The sequence below is a fragment of the Echeneis naucrates genome, chromosome 24 (genome assembly GCF_900963305.1).
Source record: "Echeneis naucrates chromosome 24, fEcheNa1.1, whole genome shotgun sequence".
NCBI lineage: Eukaryota > Metazoa > Chordata > Actinopteri > Carangiformes > Echeneidae > Echeneis > Echeneis naucrates.
This window is the reverse complement of record NC_042534.1, coordinates 19011559-19027802: the sequence shown is the minus strand read 5'-3', so window position 1 is coordinate 19027802 and position 16244 is coordinate 19011559. Positions and strand designations below refer to the sequence as shown.

Sequence of the window (16244 nt, the reverse complement as noted above, 5' to 3'; positions counted from 1 at the left end):
TGACAGCCAATGAAGAGACATTTTATGTGTTTTTAGCTAAAGATCAGAAGATTGTCAGGTTAAGGTGGTCCCGCCCGACTGGTGGTGCTGTGAACTTTTTAGTGCGTCATCAAAATGCGCGTTGTGCAGTACGGTTAATCGACACATGAGCCGCACGCGAATACTTTGAGCAATTAGAGCAAAAATTAACGCAGCTAATATATGATTCATGCAGGGTAGCAGGAAAGTATAACAACGTTTGAGGGCTTTCATTTATTTTTGGAAATGTCTCTTTTTTCTGTGAACAGGTAGGGTGCTTCTTTCTTTTAAGTAACACATTTTACTACAAAGGTTGCACTTTGGGTCTTTGGCGAGCATTAGCCTCAAAAGTCTCGCATAAAAAGAGCAAAGCTATCGCGGCAGTATAGTTTTCTAATTTGTGAAAATGTAAGAGGCTGCAAAGGTACCAATTGCATGTATTATTTCCAAAACGTGCCACATTTGCATTGTGTTTTTCAGATCAGGCGGATTCCAGATAAACCCCTTTATTACGCTCCTCAGTGATTTGTCTGTGCGTTATCTTGTCTGCTTTCTGACCCCCATCTTTCCCTGGACTCAGGATATCAATTTCATTGTCAGTTTGTGAGCTTTCACAAACACCATTGTGGGTCTGTTGGAGAATACAACCTGTTGCCTGGTAGAGTGAGAGCTCATAAGCTGACTAAATTGTTCAAAAACTAGCAAACTACAAGCCAAAATTTACCTTAGTCTTGCATATTCATATTTCTGCCCTAATACTGTTGTGATGAAAATTCAAAGTACGTTTTGCCAGCTGCCATGCAGTTGAAAAAGTAATGCGCAATGCACTGACACAAGTGAGTCATTGCAGATGCACATGCATTTCTGTTATGTCTAGTGTTACAATGTTTATATATTCCTAGGTTACACACACTTGCAACATTCACCATATTGTATTCTAAACAATTGTGTGTGAAGATACTATGGAATGCAATAATGTACCTTGCCACATGTGGTGTCTTGTCCTAGTTAGCTGTGTTCAACAAAAGCTAGATTGGCACCTGAACCACGTATTATGACTTTGTGATAATTTGATTTTTATATCCTTATCTATTACAAACTGGAGTCTTCTGCCTTAGAGGATATGTAAATATGAACATGATATGAATGTTACTTGGTCTCTACTGTGGCCATAGAAGCAAATGAAGAACTTTGAAAGAAGTGAAATCTCACAAAGTAGTAACAAACAATTTTTGTTACCAACAATTCCATAAATCTTTGCACACAAGGTATAATAATAAGGTATAATAATGAGTATGGTAGCTACTGGTAAAATCACATTTTACACAAAATTAGAAATTACTTTATCAAATGAGAAGTTAAGCTATGTTATTCACAAGTTGATGACTGAATTAGCAGGTTTGAGTGAAGCAGTGTCTGTACTCCTAACAGAAGATGATTATGTTGGTTATAACCGGTTTTCAGATTTAAAACTGATGTGCTGCAACAATGGAATGAAGCACCTGTAATGTGTTAATTGAAAGTCTTGTTGCACACAGGTATCTGGGAGAAGATGCAGACAGAAGTATCTTAAAGACATCTCAGTCTCAGGCATTACTAGCTAAGCTTCAACAGAAAGCAAAAAAGAAGCAGAGACAGACTTTGATAGAACAGAAACGGGAGCTGCCTGAAGAACAACACAATGTGCAAAACAAAAGAAAAGCTGACAAAATCCCCAGCCAATGGACTTCACAGCACAAAAAGAGGAGATCAGAAGTATTGCCTTTGGATGTTGTTGACTCTGAATACTGTGAAGAGAAAAGAAATAAAGGTGAGAATACGTGTACATACGTAGTGTATGTAAACACTACCAAACGTGCAGTGTTATTGTTTGCAGATGTCAGACCCCCTGGTGATTGTGAATAAAAGTTGGTCATAAAAGAAGTTTGGCAAAATTGCAGCTATAAAGTTCTGATTGTTGATGACAGTTATGATCTGATTCTGGGATAACTTATTCACACAATGTTAAAGTTATGCACATTTTTGGGCTCATTATCTAGAAAACAAAAAGATTCAATCAGTTTTACTGAGTGGAATGCAAAACCTTTGAACCTCAATACTTAAGCACCGGTCAGCAGATTGAACCTTGTAATTCATATGAATAATGCTAAGCGTGAATACACCCATTTGCTGTGTGTGTATACGGCCTAGTAATACAGTTGCTACTGTAATGTACATGCTACCTGCATAACAAAGGTGATCTCTTTCTTTGGGTTCTAGGCAGTTCAGTTGAAAGTCTTACAGCTCCTGTGACTGGATGTGATGAATTGGAGGACACAGAAGGGAAAGAATCAAGAGAAGGACGAGTAAAAAATGAGCCACCAAAACAACCCACAGAAAAGACTTCTGCTCCTATGGGTTTCACAGTAATGGGAGGATCTGAGAACAAACCTGTCCAAAAGGTACATTGACAATGCTAGAAGGAGGGGTCAGCAGTCACAAACTCCAGTTGTATTTCTCCTCGGGGGACCATAGGTAGTGATAGTAATTCTTTCTGTGTTGACAGGTACACAGGGTCCTGCCTCAGTGGCTCGCTCAGCCTGACATGATTCAGAGAGACATTAAAAGCAACCTGGTTCCAGTCCCTGACATCTCAGGACTTTGTGCTGCACTTGTGAAAAAACTAGAAAATAATGGGATTAGACACTTCTTTCCAGGTAATAAACCAGTGTGACCGAATCAGTGTTCAGCAGTACTGATGCAGAATAGGCCTGTATTGTGACATATGTTCTAGCCATGTTTTTTTTTTTCCTCCTCTTTGTTGGGCAGATATCTACATTCTGTTTAGCTCAATGAGCTGCTTGTTTTGGGAAGTGGAATAATTCTGATGGTAGAGGATGTTATGATTTCATGTTTTACAACCATCACTGTGATAAACAGAGCACCTGTGAAATCTTCAGATGCCTTCACTCATCTATGACCGAAGACTGAAATCAAAAGTGCTTCAGTCTTGTTAAAGTGTCTGAATAATTTTGTCAGTGTGATATTTAAATTTTCTAATAGACTTCTGAACTTTAGTTTTCATTTTGTTATTATAGAGCATTGACTTTACACTGAGGAGGGAAAATTAATAAAAAGAAATAGAAGATGTAAAGAAAGTGAAAGGCTCAAAAGAATTTGTGAATGGAAATTAAAGTCACCTTGACTTTTACAGTCCAAGCTGAGGTCATCCCAGCCATCCTGGAGAACACACAGGGGTTGCTGATTGGGCGTGGTGGCTACAAGCCGCGAGACATCTGTGTGTCTGCACCAACAGGCAGTGGGAAGACGCTTGCATTTGTCATTCCTATCACCCAGGTAAGCTCCTGGAAGTGCAGCATTTGTCTGACTGAAGAGGCTGGAATGCATAAAAATATATTTCTTCCCTCAGGTACTGATGGAGCGGGTGGTGTGTGAAGTCCGGGCTCTAGCTGTGTTGCCAACCAAAGACCTTGCTGAGCAGGTCAGAATCTTTCACATTTAAGAGCTCAGGGACTTTTTCTGTAGATGTAAAAAAGGCTCGTTGTTTTGTGCAGGTTTATAAAGTGTTCATGTCATATGCTGAGGGAACCACTCTGAGAGTAGCAATGTTGGCTGGTCAGAGGTCCTTTGCTGCAGAACAGGCCTTGTTGTCAGAGCAGAGGTGAGCACCACCATATGATGATGTTATTTAGTGAACACTTCATAGGATCTGAAGTGTTTTCTCAAACACAAATCTTTCTTCCAGAGGCAACAGGAGGCGGAGCTTAGTAGACATTGTTGTGGCCACTCCTGGCCGACTGGTCGATCACATCAACAAGAATTCAGGTTTATGTCTGGATCACCTCAGGTTTCTGGTATGTTCTATGTAACTGTGGAGTCATCTGTACATTCAGTTGATTTTAAGATCCTTTCACTGGTGTATAAAGCTCTCTATGGTTTTAGGTCTCCTTATTTATCAGATTTGCTTCTGTTCTGTTCTTCTATTCTATATCATAGCCTTTTAATTTTACTCAAATTCAGAACAAAAGCCCACCATTGAAGCATTCTTTAAAGTACAAACTCAATACCTGCTTTTTTTAGTCTGGGTTTTTTATTAAATAATACATTTGTTTATCAGTTTAATTATTTCAAGGTGTTTTTAAACATATTTATTTTCTACTATTATTATTTTCTGGGTTTTTTTTGTTTGTTTTAATATCGTAAAATTATTTTCCACCTGTCAGTGATTAGGGTATATTAGCAAGTGAAAATGTAGTCTTGAAGTTGATGTTGAAACAGGAAACAATGCTCCACTTTGAGGATGAGAGAGACTTTGACAGGAACCAAGCTGTGATGTGTAGACAACAGCATCTCCAACACTGCAGTTCTGTTGAATGTTCCTTGTCTGCAGAGATCAGGACCTACCAAAAGTTGTCCAAGGGTGCAAAACCACTGAATAAAACACAGGGTCACGGGCGGCCAAGTTAATGCATGCATCCATTCATGCGGAAGTTAGTTTGACATGTAGGGACAACCTTAACATTGCTCAAACCAAGTCAAGTCCTGCCAAGGAACAACCATCCATTCAAGGTGTTGAATCTGTTCCAAAATCCCCAGATCTTACTCCACTCCAGCATCTGTGGAATGAACTGAACAAACCAGTCCAGTCCCTGGAGGTTCCAACAACTTTAAGGAATTAAATAATCTGCTTTTAATATTAACCAGGTGTTCATTATGTTCTGGATGACTGGTGTGAATGTAAATTCATCTAGCCAAAAAAGTTCATTGTCATTGTTTGAATGCAATGATAAACACTTTAGTAGCTCTAGCCAGGCAATAAAATCCAATACAAGTAAAAAAAAAAAGTAGAAGACAGGAAAAATTAGTTAAAAATATTAACAAAGAATAATAAATGAAAGTTAGCATAAAAAAATCATAAGATTCAATTCAGATCAAAAGGCAATTAAAAGTACTTTCAATTAATGAGATTCACAACAGCATTTGCTCAATTACCCTTGATTTTCATTGTTTTTACTACTTCCTTCTTTGGTGAGTGTGTGTGAGATAGAGTTAAAGGAGGGTTGCTTATTATGTATAGCACTTAGTTTGTATGAAAACAGTCTGACTTAAGTCTGTGTGTGTTATCGAAGAATAATTATCACTCTCTCCATCTCAGATCATTGATGAGGCTGACAGGATGATTGATAGCATGCACCAGTTCTGGCTCAGTCAGGTAGCGAAAGCAGTGTACAGATCAGAAAGGGAATCACAAACACGAACCATGTCCATCTTCACGAGGACTGACCCAGCGCATGTCACAGCAGCCAGGTGAGATATTGACTCTTCAAGCCTGACTCTATATAAATACCAACATAATTGCTTTCAACTTTTGTGAATGCAAGTGCTTGGACATGAAGTGGACTGACACATACATCCGTGAAGGTTCTCAGTCATCCAGACTTCTTATCTTGTTTGAAGATGTTTCGCCTCCCATCCAAAAGGCTTTTCAATTCAGTCCACTATGTCAACTTCAGTTCTGAACTGAAGAAGCCTTCTTTAAACAAGATATGAAGTCCAGTTGCTTCACACTAAACTCTTCGAGACTGACACATACCTGTCTGTATCAGGTATTAAATGACTTGAAGTCACTGTGTCATGCCTCAGGCTACCATTACCATCTGTTGTCTCTGTCCGCAGTCTGTCTCCACCCCAGATACCCCTGCAGAAGCTGCTCTTTTCAGCCACACTCACACAAAACCCAGAGAAGCTCCAGCAGCTGGGTCTCTACCGGCCCAGACTCTTTAGCTCCACCAACAGTAACTCTGACAACACACCAGGAGCTCCAGCTCACAAACAAGATTGCTTTGATTTCCCTAAAGGCCTGACGGTAAGAGATAACCTTTGACCTTTGGAGAAGAGTTCTGCCAAACATGGAAGTGAAAAGAAATGTGGAGCAAAGCAGTCAAAGAGTAATCAAGTCATTTTGTGAATCACTGCACTTTGTTGTGTTTTAGGAGTATTATATCCCTTGTACATTGAGCAAGAAGCCCCTACTTATCCTCCACTGCATCCAGCATATGAAGCTCAGCCCCATCCTTTGTTTCACCAACTCTAGAAAGACTGCACACAGGTTAGGGAGCAATTTGAAACGATAAAATGTTCCCTTCCAGTTTTTACTGTCAGTAATGTTTAGACTGTATATGTTTCCCCTCGCCTTTCCAGGCTGTTCCAGCTGGTTCAGCTGTTTGGTGGAGTTCACACTGCTGAGTTCTCCTCCAGACTATCCCCTGGTGAGAGGAAGAAGACCTTGAAGAAATTTGAACAAGGAAAGATCCAACTGTGAGTTTGTGTTTAAAAAAAAAACAAAAAACAAACAAACAAACAAAAAAAAAACACCAAATGGTGTTTGTAGGCCCTTGGACATTTATATATGAAATTCAAACTTTTTTTTTTTTTTTAACAGAAATTTTGGTCATACATGTAATTTATGCACCAAGTCAGAAAGGGTTACGTAGTCAGCTCAATCACTGAAGGATTGTTCAAGCTTTTATATCGAATCATAACCCAAGTTACGTCAAGGTACTTTTCACTGTAGTGTAAAATACAGTGTAAAGTAAAGTGTAATGTTGACTTTATTCCAGCTGTTAATGGAGGTAATTTGTCTTTAATATTCAACATTCAACTGTGTTCACAGAGAGGCTATTTTCCTTGTTCAGATTTATTGGGTATTGATAGTTAGATAGATAGATAGATAGATAGATAGATATTAAGCACATCAGAAAAATACTATCTAATCATCTCATCAGTCTGGACGGCATTACTTTGGCTTCCAGCTCCACTGTAAGAAACCTTGGAGTAATTTTTGACCAGGACATGTCTTTTGTCCCTCACATAAAACAAGTTAGTTGGGCAGTTTTCTTCCACCTGAGAAACATTAGGAAAATGAGAAACATCCTTTCTCAGGATGATGCAGAAAAACTAGTCCATGCATTTGTAACTTCTAGGCTGGACTACTGTAACTCATTACTATCTGGATGTCCAAACAAATCTCTAAAAGGCCTTCACTTAATTCAGAACACTGCTGCACGACTCTCCAAGAGTAAATCTGGAGGCAGATCGTTCAGTTATCAGGCTCCTCTTCTATGGAACCAACTTCCAGCATCGGTCCGGGGAGTGAACTTTCCTGTATGACAGAGCTTATAGTTAAAAAGTTAAAGTCAATCTACTCTTTAGCTATGCTGCTGTAGGCCTAGCCCTAGGCTGGGGGAAGGACTGAGCACCTCTCCTCTCTCGCTCTCTCGCTGTCTGTCTCTCCCTGTCACCCTCTCTCCCTCCCTCTCGCTCGCTCTCCTTTCCTCCCTCCTTGCATACGCTGATAAGAACCATCCTTCTTAAAAAACACAGTTTCACCCAGTTCTAAGCATTTATACTGCATTTACTAACCATGTTCTGCCAAAGTCTCTGTCTCTCCCAGTTCCTCTCCTCTCTCTCCCTGTCCTCATCCTGCAGGTGGTGACTCATCGCCATCCCATGTTCCTGCAACACCTGCTGGTCCCATATAGCATGAATTCTGTATTACAGCTCAACTCCATGAACTTCATGCAACATGATTTGATGTGATAGTATCTGATTCCAGTAGTTAAGAATTCATACATACCTGAATGAATTTTGTCATCCTGAAGGCTGGTCAGCACAGATGCAGCTGCTAGAGGCATCGACATCAACGGAGTCAAATGTGTAGTGAATTATGATGCACCGCAGTACATTAGGACATACATCCACAGGTGAGCTGAAGAGTCCCTTTCCTCTGACCAGGCCAGTGTGACATTGCCACCTGTGTTTTAACTCTCTTTTTTTCCAGGGTTGGAAGAACAGCAAGAGCAGGAAAAACTGGCCTGGCCTTCACTTTTCTGCTTGCAGTACAGGTAAAATTACTCAGATAAATGAACAGCCAAGCCCTGACAATCAACTGAGACAGTATGAAACTGATGAGTTTGTTTGTCCACTCAGGAGAAGAATTTCCTCCAGATGGTGGAGAAAGCAGGAAGCCCTGGGATTAATAAACAGATTGTTAAACCTGAGAATCTGAGAAGTATGGAAGCCCAGTATCAACAAATACTGCAAGAACTGGCTAATGTGATCAAGGTACCACATTAAACACATTCACAGTTTCCCTCTGTTGATTAAATTACTGTAACACCTAGATACTACATCCATCCTCATGAGGACTGTGAAGCTTCAATTTTTCAGTCTCTCTGTCATCTTTGCCTGTTGTTTGTCTACAGGATGAGAAAACCAAATGATGGGGCCCAACTGCCCTCTTCTTCTGAGCTGACAATCCTGCTTCAGTTACCACACTCATATTTCATACACTGCGTCAAGTTCTTGTTATCTTTTGGTTAGTTGGGTCTCTGTGGTGAAGATACTGATGTTGGCCAAAGGAACTGAGTTTGTCACACAGTTGTGAGATCTGATTGGCTGTTAACTGATGCAGTGACCTGTTGGCAGAAGCTAATCCACATAACCACATTATGAAGACAGTTAATTCAGAGACTATCATTTACAATTTGTGATGTTGAAATAAATTATTGTAAATTTTATACAAAATATGCCATACCGTATCTGCTTCTACCCAAGTTTGTGTTTTTATTTGGACTTAAGTGAAACTCAACTGTGAAAACTAGAACAAATAAGTTCCATGTGCGCTCCCAAAATGTGTTACAGCACAGCTCAACATCAGGTTTTATAGACTCAGCAATTTCCTTAGAATAAATACAGGCCACTGCTTAGGTCTGACTTTGTAGAGCCATTCTGGGAATACTGGCTGGTCCTAAATTAGAACTATGAATAATGACATGTTTTCTTATCTGTAACTCAGTAATTTATTGTATTTTATTATTATTATTATATATATTTTTTTTTTAACAGATATATCTGTCCCCAGGTGATTTATTCTCATGTGTTTTGTTGTCTGGTCAAATGGCAAGTTTGTCAGTATAACTTTATAAGGACACAGAGCAGTACGTTGATTACACTGAACATGTGGCAACTTTACAGATGTAAAGAAAGAGAGTTAAGTAAACAGTTTAATATTGCTGGTAAGGGGAAAGTGACAGGTGTCCAGAACATGATCTCACTCTCACAAACACATACACACAGTACGTCAGTCCCACTTGGAGCTTTTCCTCCTCGTGTATCTCTCCCCGTCGCTGTCGACAGCTTCATATACCTGCTGGTCGTTCTCCTTGATGGCATGCAGGTAGCCCAGGTAGGCCACACACAACGTGATGGAGACCACGCCGAAAGCCATCACTGGCTTGTTCTGAAACACACCGCAGCTCAGGGTCAGTGTGAGGAAGGTGAAACCTTTACGACGCCCACGGACGAAGTCAACAACAATGTGTTTTACATATTCACATACACATCAGTTCCTATCTTTTTAACCTGTGTATAGTTAGCCATCCTGCGAATAGAAAGCGTCTCACTGGTTTGATGAAGAGTTCCGGATTGACAGCTCGGAACAGTGTGGTGGTCTGAGCCCATCTAAGACCGGGAGCCCGATAACCTGTCTCCCTTGGGCCCGCGTTGTCTTTCCCAGCCTGCTGGTGTGACATGTCTTACCAACCAGGGAACGACGGATCTCCGGAAAGAAAATCTGACAAGATGAATACGACAGACTGTCACAACTATGCTTCTTATACTGACGCCGCCATATTTGAAAGCTTAAGGGAGAAGAATAAGCAGTCGGAGAGGTCACAGCGCCCCATCCCCCCTGGTTCTGAACAACAAATCCCACCACAGACCTACGGTGGCCTGGAAGTGCAAATCTAAACAGCAAAAGAGAAACGACAACAACATTAACCAAACAGGAATTGGTAGATACCCTCGGGTAACATGAATTGTCGCTGATTGGACGAAGGAACTGGTCCATTATTTGACCGCACTTCGCTGCGCGCCAGACAAACAGAAACAGATGAACACACGGCGATGTATTACCAAAATTGTGGCAAAGACTTCCCGGTAAAATCCAACTTCTGTAGTGACTGTGTGAAAGGCTGCAACAAGTCGACGGTGGCCAAACTCGTGCACGACAATCGAGTAAGTTAACGGATGTACGGTTAATGCAATGTTTTGGATGTTGTGACATTTGCTTACCAGAGCAAGGTAGCTAACTTGTGTCCGTTTCTCGACCTTGCTCAGCCATTCCTCTACGGAAGCTACAGTATAAATACACACAAATTTACAAAATTACGTAAGTGTGACAATATTGTTGTGTGCCATTCAGCCCGAAGGGCTCACGAGTGCAACAATTAAATAGAGACACAATGTTGTTTAAAAAAAAGTGGATCGATTGATTATATACGTGTTACGTTGTGTGTATTTGTGTAGTGTTATAAGTCATGAACAAGAGATCACGGTTTACATGGCACGTTTATTTTGCAGTCACGCTGCCTCGGAGATGAGAGCTGGGACACAGGGCCAGGCTGTGGTTCTGCAGGTTTAGTTTTCAGTCACAATAAGAAGTTCGAGTCATCTCAAACATCACAATTAGTCAGAGGCTGTTTAATTAAGGTAAAAATTAACCATAAGGCAAATATTTTGCGTAGGTCCTCTGCGCTCCTCTGATGAGAGCGGCGTCCCTAGCAGTGTGGTGTGCTTGGCAACGGTCTGCCACAGCCATTTTACTCTGCCAGTTACATTGACTGTCCTGTATTCACTTTGTAAATATTTGCTAGTCCCTCATCATGATGAATGTGTAACTGTGAGATGCAAATATTCCTTGTATTACCAATTATCTCTACATTAAGCTACAAGTCGGAAAGGGTTACGTAGTCAGCTCAATCACTGAAGGATTGTTCAAGCTTTTATATAGAATCATAACCCAAGTTACGTCAAGGTACTTTTCACTGTAGTGTAAAGTACAGTGTAAAGTAAAGTGTAATGTTGACTTTATTCCAGCAGTTAATGGAGGCAATTTGTCTTTAATATTCAACATTCAACTGTGTTCACAGAGAGGCTATTTTCCTTGTTCAGATTTATTGGGTATTGATAATATCTGATTCCAGTAGTTAAGAATTCATGCATACCTGAAGGAATCATGTCATCCTGAAGGCTGGTCAGCACAAATGCAGCTGCTAGAGGCATAAACATCAACGGAGTCAAATGTGTAGTGAATTATGATGCACCGCAGTACATTAGGACATACATCCACAGGTGAGCTGAAGAGTCCCTTTCCTCTGACCAGGCCAGTGTGACATTGCCACCTGTGTTTTAACTCTCTTTTTTTCCAGGGTTGGAAGAACAGCAAGAGCAGGAAAAGCTGGCCTGGCCTTCACTTTTCTGCTTGCAGTACAGGTAAAATTACTCAGATAAATGAACAGCCAAGCCCTGACAATCAACAGAGACAGTATGAAACTGATGAGTTTGTTTGTCCACTCAGGAGAAGAATTTCCTCCAGATGGTGGAGAAAGCAGGAAGCCCTGGGATTAATAAACAGATTGTTAAACCTGAGAATCTGAGAAGTATGGAAGCCCAGTATCAACAAATACTGCAAGAACTGGCTAATGTGATCAAGGTACCACATTAAACACATTCACAGTATCCCTCTGTTGATTAAATGACTGTAACACCTAGATACTACATCCATCCTCATGAGGACTGTGAAGCTTCAGTTTTTCAGTCTCTCTGTCATCTTTGCCTTTTGTTTGTCTACAGGATGAGAAAACCAAATGATGGGGCCCAACTGCCCTCTTCTTCTGAGCTGACAATCCTGCTTCAGTTACCACACTCATATTTCATACACTGCGTCAAGTTCTTGTTATCTTTTGGTTAGTTGGGTCTCTGTGGTGAAGATACTGATGTTGGCCAAGGGAATTGAGTTTGTCACACAGTTGTGAGATCTGATTGGCTGTTAACTGATGCAGTGACCTGTTGGCAGTAGCCAACAGTAGTCCCTGATCATGATGAATGTGTAACTGTGAGATGCAAATATTCCTTTTATTACCAATTATCTGTACATTAAGCTTTAAACATTACCCACTAACAGTCCACGTTTTTATCTTGCAAATAAATGTTGGTTTGATGACCATTGGAAAGGGGCATGATGTCAAGCCTCAGCGTGGGAAAAGTTTGGCTTTCCACACACCCTGACATCACTGCCCCAGATCTGAAGGAGTTAAGAATCAGGTGTTTGTTCCATGGGTCCATACATTTATCCAGGTCATGCTGCAGAACATTACTGAAGTTAAATCTCAGTAAGCACTGGTGTTCATGGCTATTGGCTATTGAGAAGTCCAGGGTCTCTCAGGTTTCCAAATAGGTCCATCCAAAACTGAGATTTGGGGATACATTAGACGCAAAGTGGCTTATTTCACACAGATCAAACAGAAATCAGAATGGAAACCAACTATGGTTATCCAAAAAGCAATCAACCACTGATGTGATCCAATTTTGGGATAGAATAATTCCTATGGATTCATATACTCATATTAAACAGTTGAAGCACTCTAATTTGAAACAGTGAGATTAAACAAATAACAAGGCTGTTATTGTCCTTTAATGTGAATAGTGATCACAGTGACAAACAAGGAAAGGGGTTTGAATAATCTGCATTGGCCAGTTTAATACAGACAGAAGTGATCACTACACAGTTTCCACTGTACTTTTCCATCCATCAAACACAGATGTACCAACCTCCTCTTCTAAAAAAAGACCACAATGAATCGATGCTGATTCCCTGTTGATGAGCCTTAACTGTGGCTAGACGAGCATGCATAGTAGTCCACATGCCCATGGCGGAGGGTACATTTTATTGCCACAGTTCCATTTTCTGTTCCGAGGCCAGTTCTGAATCTCACTGGAACCACACCAGCATTCATTGCGCAGTTAATGTAATTGTGAGTGATGACAGATGGATTTGATGGTCCACCAACAAGCCACATGATTCTTCTTGAAAATCCATCTATACATCTAGAGAGAGCCAGGCCAAATGGTTTCAGTTTATCATATCCATCGATATGCCATATGTAGTTTGGACCCATGGAGTGATATGTGTGTCTTGTAAACCTCCTGCATCTCCTGAAAGCCGTCCTTGTGCATTCAACCTCATTACAATTTCACGTTTAAAGTTTTATGTTTCTGTTGAAGAACCTGCCACATTGTGCGATAACCAGTCAGTTGCTCTGAGGGGTATACTATGAAGGAAGCTCAACAGAGCTGGGCTTTCTGTAGGTGAGCTGGCTCAACAAAGCCAAAAGCTCCAACCAGAGGTAACGAGTATCACAACGGTGGTTATCAACTTGATTTGTCGAGCCGGGCTTGACTCAACAGACTCAACCCATTCATATAAAAAAGGGGGTGTTTAGGCGTTGTTTGGCGCTATTTGTGTAGAAAAATTGACCGATTATGTGCCGCACATTTCAGCCAAGAGGAGCAGATTATGATAATGGAGAAATATGAGTTTAGAACAATAAGAACAGCTAAAAGTAACACTGTTGCTGCAAACAAGGCAAGAGAGGAAGTCTTGCAAAAAATTGCAGATTGTGTAAATGCATAAGTAAATATAACAAATATAATATGTATCATTATGTAAACTTTGAGAGGAGCATGGAGCACACAGGATCTTCAATAAAGAGGCCACAACAGTCAATGTAGGTCATACACAATTACTAAAACTTCAACAATTCAGGCAGGAAAGGACCAACCACTCACTGCCAGGTTCCTGGGAGTATGCTACGTAATCAAAAGAAATATAAACCAAACACACTTAAAGCAAAACACCCCACTAATAAAAATTTGCAACCACAACCCATATCATCAGCTAGAGTGAACTCCCAGCACCCAACCACACCGATAAATGTAGGGCCCCACCAGCCACAGCACTAGAATAGAAGGAGACAGAATGTTAAAATTCTAAAACTAAACAAATCCAATTCCTATAATAAAAAATAAATATAATTATAACAATAAAATCAACAAGACTAAAACACATAATGCTAAAATAAATGGTAGTCAGTGCTATGCTTCTGTATAAAAAGGTCAACTTTTCAGTCTTTTCTCCCAGAGCCACAGGAAATGCGCACAGTCATGGCCACATGGAGTTCACCCAAAGGATTTAAGGAGTGAAGGCTGCAGTCTCACCTGCTGCTAATCAAGCTCCTTCACTTCCTGTCTTCCCTGATTGGTCTGTGGCCCAGTGACCTATTGCTACAATTATATATCTTTAATTCCCTCTCTGACATTGTCCCACAATAAAGGATACATGGAAATCACTTAGATTAGGGTTTTATTTGTGATAAAGTCCAAGCAATTTTCTAACTGGTGTTCTATTAGTTGTTGTGCCAGCAGTGCAAAACGGTCTTGGCAGCAAATCTGGACCAAAGTGGTCTTTATTCATCACTCTTTAAATGTAATGTGGATGATATACTGCGTAACATATTAAGTCAGAGGTGTTCAAATCCAGTAATTGAGGGCCACTGTTCTGCATTTTTTTTAGATGTTTCCTGCTCCAACATACCTGTATCAAATGAGTGGCTTCTGATCAGACTTCAGCAGAGCTTGATGATGAGCTGATCATTTGAATGAGGCGTGTTGGAACAGGAAACATCTAAAAAAAAATGCAGGACATCTTACCCTCTCCGGTTTGTCGTTGTTTCTCTTTTGCTGTTGTGTTTTTCAATTTGTCGTTATTTCACTTGCTGTTGTGATTTGCGCTTCCAGGCTGCCACAAGTTCACAGGCTGGGAGTGCCGTGCGGGAAACAGACTAAAGTTTGCAGTGGTGTGCTTAAACTAGTCTAGTCCCTATCTAGCCCCCTAAGGTATTTGGTAAGCTCGCAATGTTTGGTAACCTTCCCCCCCTGGTGTTTATCTAACTCTGTCTGTGTCCCATAGTGCCATATTCCTGAACCTTAAATTATTGTCCATTTTAAAAGAAAGAAATAAAGACTATATTTTTATATCATTATTGCTTCCTGTTTCCTGCGTGGGTCTGTTTGAATCCTCTGACATTCTGGTACATTTTAGGTGGTGGCAGCCCTGTTTACGAGGTTCATTACAATACCAACCTCCTCAGCTGTCAGAAAGGGATTAAAACAGCAGGGTTGTTAGTGTAGGCTAACTTATAGCTAGAATTCTAATAGAAGGCAGACAGACTAGGAGCCTTTTATACTTTTTTTATTTACACTCCAAGTCCAGTACTGATCAACTGTATATATTATTCTTAATATCAGAATCACAAACATCCTGCTGTAGGCTACTGTAGCTACTGAAGAGCAGCAACTTAGGTAAAGTGGGCAGTGCTAAACTTAGCTACATTAAGACTGTGACTGCTGGGGGGGTGGAGTGCGTAACTGTTTGTTGTTGCCATGGTTACCCCAGGTTACAGCTGTGAATAATGTTAAATAATAAAGTTATGCAAAGTTATGTTCTGATCATTTGCTTAGTTTTTTGACTTGTTTATTGCGCCAAATCATAACAAAGTTACATCAAGGCACTTTACATATAGAGCAGCGTAGGGAGAGAATGAGAGCAGGAGAAGGGGATATTCAAAAGAGGTGTAGGCAGGAGCATGGTGCTGCATGAAGTTCATGGAGATAATATATAAACGTTATGTTATTTATTGATGTTAAAGGGCCACTCATTAATGCTTGTTAATGTTAGGCTAGCGCTAATGGTAATGGTTCCTCCAAAGTTCAGTATTAGGCTACTATATTGTTTTGAGAGAAATTGTAATTTTGATCAAAATCAGATTTATCGAAATCCGCATTGCTCCTCTTCAATCTGAGGTTCGACAATCAGCTGGACCCTCCTTTCCAGCACCTTGGAGTAGACTTTCCCAGGGAGGCTGAGGAGTATGATCCCCCAGTAATTGGCACACATCCTCTGGTCCCCTTTTTTAAACAAGGGAACCACCACCCCGGTCTGCCACTCCTTTGGGACTGTTCCAGACTGCCACGCAATATTGAAAAGGTGTGTTAACCACGACCGCCCCTCAACACCCAGAGCCTTCAACATTTCCGGACGGAATTCATTAATACCCGGAACTTTGCCACTGTGGAGTTGTTCAACTACCTCAGTGATCTCCTCCCGAGAGATCGACAGTGATCCTCCATCATCCTCCAGCTCTGCCTCACCCCAGAAGACGTGCAAGTTGGATTCAGGAGTTCCTCAAAGTGCTCTTTTCCATAGTCCAACTACCTCCTCAGTCGAGGTCAACAGTGAACTATCCTTACCATAAATGGCTTGGATG

General features: G+C 40.7%; 2 protein-coding genes across 2 annotated transcripts; one reads left to right on the top strand and one right to left on the bottom strand.

The window, feature by feature from the left end:
• The first annotated feature begins 138 nt into the window (after positions 1-138).
• On the top strand, positions 139-8927 carry ddx51 (DEAD (Asp-Glu-Ala-Asp) box polypeptide 51). The gene is made up of 16 exons (XM_029496452.1): positions 139-287; positions 1557-1828; positions 2278-2459; positions 2564-2714; positions 3212-3354; positions 3428-3499; positions 3573-3679; positions 3764-3872; positions 5174-5325; positions 5695-5884; positions 6012-6127; positions 6220-6336; positions 7680-7781; positions 7859-7922; positions 8008-8142; positions 8283-8927. The coding sequence occupies exons 1-16, from the start codon at positions 265-267 to the stop codon at positions 8298-8300; spliced, it is 1953 nt and encodes a 650-aa protein (XP_029352312.1). The 5' UTR covers positions 139-264; the 3' UTR covers positions 8301-8927.
• smim8 (small integral membrane protein 8) lies at positions 8597-9804 on the bottom strand. The gene is made up of 2 exons (XM_029496453.1): positions 9483-9804; positions 8597-9319 (listed from the first exon to the last, which is right to left on the bottom strand). The coding sequence occupies exons 1-2, from the start codon at positions 9609-9611 to the stop codon at positions 9161-9163; spliced, it is 288 nt and encodes a 95-aa protein (XP_029352313.1). The 5' UTR covers positions 9612-9804; the 3' UTR covers positions 8597-9160.
• Between the last annotated feature and the right edge of the window lie 6440 nt (positions 9805-16244).

Bases quoted from the DNA above. Each gene is read 5' to 3' on its own strand.
- ddx51 (XM_029496452.1), top strand. From the start codon at position 265: ATGTCTCTTTTTTCTGTGAACAG. The intron at 288-1,556 runs GTAGGGTGCTTC...TGTTGCACACAG, and splicing joins TCTCTTTTTTCTGTGAACAG to GTATCTGGGAGAAGATGCAG. The intron at 5,885-6,011 runs GTAAGAGATAAC...GTTGTGTTTTAG, and splicing joins ATTTCCCTAAAGGCCTGACG to GAGTATTATATCCCTTGTAC.
- smim8 (XM_029496453.1), bottom strand. From the start codon at position 9,611: ATGTCACACCAGCAGGCTGGGAAAGACAACGCGGGCCCAAGGGAGACA. The intron at 9,320-9,482 runs GTGAGACGCTTT...GGTGTGTTTCAG, and splicing joins CGGAACTCTTCATCAAACCA to AACAAGCCAGTGATGGCTTT.